This window comes from Babylonia areolata, chromosome 6 (genome assembly GCF_041734735.1).
Source record: "Babylonia areolata isolate BAREFJ2019XMU chromosome 6, ASM4173473v1, whole genome shotgun sequence".
In the NCBI taxonomy this organism is placed as follows: domain Eukaryota; kingdom Metazoa; phylum Mollusca; class Gastropoda; order Neogastropoda; family Buccinidae; genus Babylonia; species Babylonia areolata.
Genome location: NC_134881.1, coordinates 40,339,869 through 40,342,368, shown reverse-complemented (window position 1 = coordinate 40,342,368; position 2,500 = coordinate 40,339,869). Strand labels below are relative to the sequence as shown.

The window sequence follows — 2,500 nt, the reverse complement described above, 5'->3', positions numbered from 1 at the left end:
AATGTGTGTGTGTGTGTGTGTGTGTGTGTGTGTGTGTGTGTGTGTGTGTGTGTGTGTGTTTAACCTTTCATGTTGGCTTCTGAAGGGTTTTCAGTTGAATTAATTGATCAGTTCATTCATTCATTCATTCATTTAAGTCAATTAATTGTTTCATACTTTACCTATCACAGAAGAGTAGTAGTAGCAGAAGTAGTAGTAGTAGAAGAAGAAGAAGAAGAAATGAAGATGAAGATGAAGCGACAGAAAAAGACTGTGACAGAAACAGAAATAGAGTTGTCTTCATCAATGCTATAACACCTTTCTTTCTTTTAATCCCCCCCCCCCCCCCCCCCCCCCCCCCCCCCCCCGCCCCCTCTCCCCCCCCCCGACCCCCTCCCCACCCCCTCGGCCACAGACACGCATCGTGGCGACCAGCACCTACCACTGGCTGCCCGAGGCTGACGTCATCGTGGTGATGTCAGAGGGGGAGGTGGTGGAGGTGGGCGACTACAATCATCTGATGTCACAACAAGGGGGTAGAGGTCATCTCCCTCGCCTGCTGGCCTCGCACGGACAGAAAGCGACTAGACACAGGACACTGGTCACAGCTCCGCACGGCTGCTGTGTGCATGATCACGATTTGAACGAACCGGAACAGGAAAAATTTTATCGTTGTCTCCAAATGAACCAGCAGGGGCGGGAATCCGAACAAGGAAAGAAGAATAAAAGCGATGCAGAGCGCACACTTCTCACTCCTAGTTCAACTCCGGACAGTGACAAGTTAAACGGTGTTTCCACTTCTTCTTCTGCCGCCGCTGCTGCTGCTGCTGTGAAAGCCAGGAAAGTCTCCGGGCTGCCAGACGACGTGGAAGGAACTGGTTCTTCTGCGGTTGAGACTCAGACTTCCTTTGTTTTCTCCGCTGATCTCAAAGCTGCCGGAGACTATCGCCGGGAAACCTCTGCTGACTCAGAAGAACCTACAAACTTTAGAGCAGCTCGTGGAAGTTCTGCTGAAGCCCCAGTCATCGTCATAGAAGAAACTTCAGATTCCGAAACCTGTCATCTGATTAGTGACCTGAGAACAGGCGATGAGGCTGATATGAAATATGTCAGCTTCCCTGCCGCAAAGCGTCATCACCCACCGAATCAAGAAACAGCAATTACCACACGATCTTCGTCACTTTTCTCACAATCCGCATCTCTGTCGCCACAGTCTGCATCACTTTTGTCACAGCCTACATCACCCCCAACACAATCTTCTTTACCCTCGGCACAGTCTCGGACATTCGCCGATGAAAACTGGCCACACATGGGATCAGGTGACCTGACGTCAGCACAGCATGGCGACGCTGACAACGGCCACATGCAGGCACTCATGGAACACTCTGAAGATGGCGTCCTGTCTGACAGTCCGGGAGACAGGTCACGTGATGACCTGTCTGTTGCCATGGTGACCGGGCAGTTGTCGGGAAGGGGGAGGCAACAACGGGAAAGAGAACTGCTGACGAGCATGTCGTGTGAGGTGCTCCCGAAATGCAGGCAGCCGCATAGGTTGGTGGACGAAGAGCACGTGGCCGTTGGAAGGGTGAGTTTCAGTTTCTTCTTCTTCTCCTTCGTTCTCCTTCTTCTTCTCCTCCTTCTTTTCCTCTTCCTTCTCCTCCTTCTTCTTCTTCTTCTCCGTTCGTGGGCTGCAACTCCTATGTTCACTCGTATGCACACGAGTAGGCTTTTACGTGTATGACCGTTTTTACCACGCCATGTAAGCAGCCTTACTCCGTTTTCGGGGGGAAGGGGTGTGCATGCTGGGTGTATTCTTGTTTCCATAACCCACCGAACGCTGACATGGATCACAAGATCTTTAACGTGCGTATTTAATCTTCTGCTTGCATATATACCCGAAGGGGGTTCAGTTACAAGCAGGTCTGCATATGGTTATGTTGACTTGGGAGATCGGAAAAATCTCCACCCTTTAACGACCAGGCGCCGTTATCGAGATTCGAACACGGGACCCTCAGATTGAAAGTCCAACGTTTTAACCACTTGGCAATAGCGCCCGTCAGTTTTAGTTTCAAGGTGGAGTCTAAGCGTGCTGACTGATCTATGAATTATATGTTACGCCACATCTGCTTTAGAAAAATAAACCAAAAAAAGAATGCAGATGACAAACACCTGAACCGAACGAGCTGGTCAGACGTTGAAAACCCTCTCTTTTGTCAAAAAAAATGTTGTTTTGACCAGTAGAAAATTTGCTGAAAAGGCTGCAGCAGTTCAATCTATTAAGAATATTGTCACTTGCTGGTAGTGTCAGGAGGTAAATATTATATATTGGGGCGGTATCAGCTAAAAAATCATTTTAAAAAATAATAAAAGAAAAGAAAAGATATTTGTCGTCAATAACTGTTAATTTTCAGTCTGAACATCTTTTCAGCTGTGTATACGCAATGAAAAACCCCCAGTGAATCCGGCTGTTGTGACGACAACAGAACACAAACACAGCTTAGCGTTATGCACAGCAACACTA

General features: G+C 48.2%; 1 protein-coding gene across 1 annotated transcript in view; it reads left to right on the top strand.

The window, feature by feature from the left end:
• Nucleotides 1–2,500, top strand: part of LOC143283529 (multidrug resistance-associated protein 1-like) — a 66,878-nt gene that overhangs the window by 43,307 nt on the left and 21,071 nt on the right. The window contains exon 19 of the mRNA XM_076589774.1: nucleotides 395–1,564. Coding sequence (XP_076445889.1) covers nucleotides 395–1,564 — 1,170 coding nt within the window. The remainder of the gene's footprint in view (nucleotides 1–394; nucleotides 1,565–2,500) is intronic.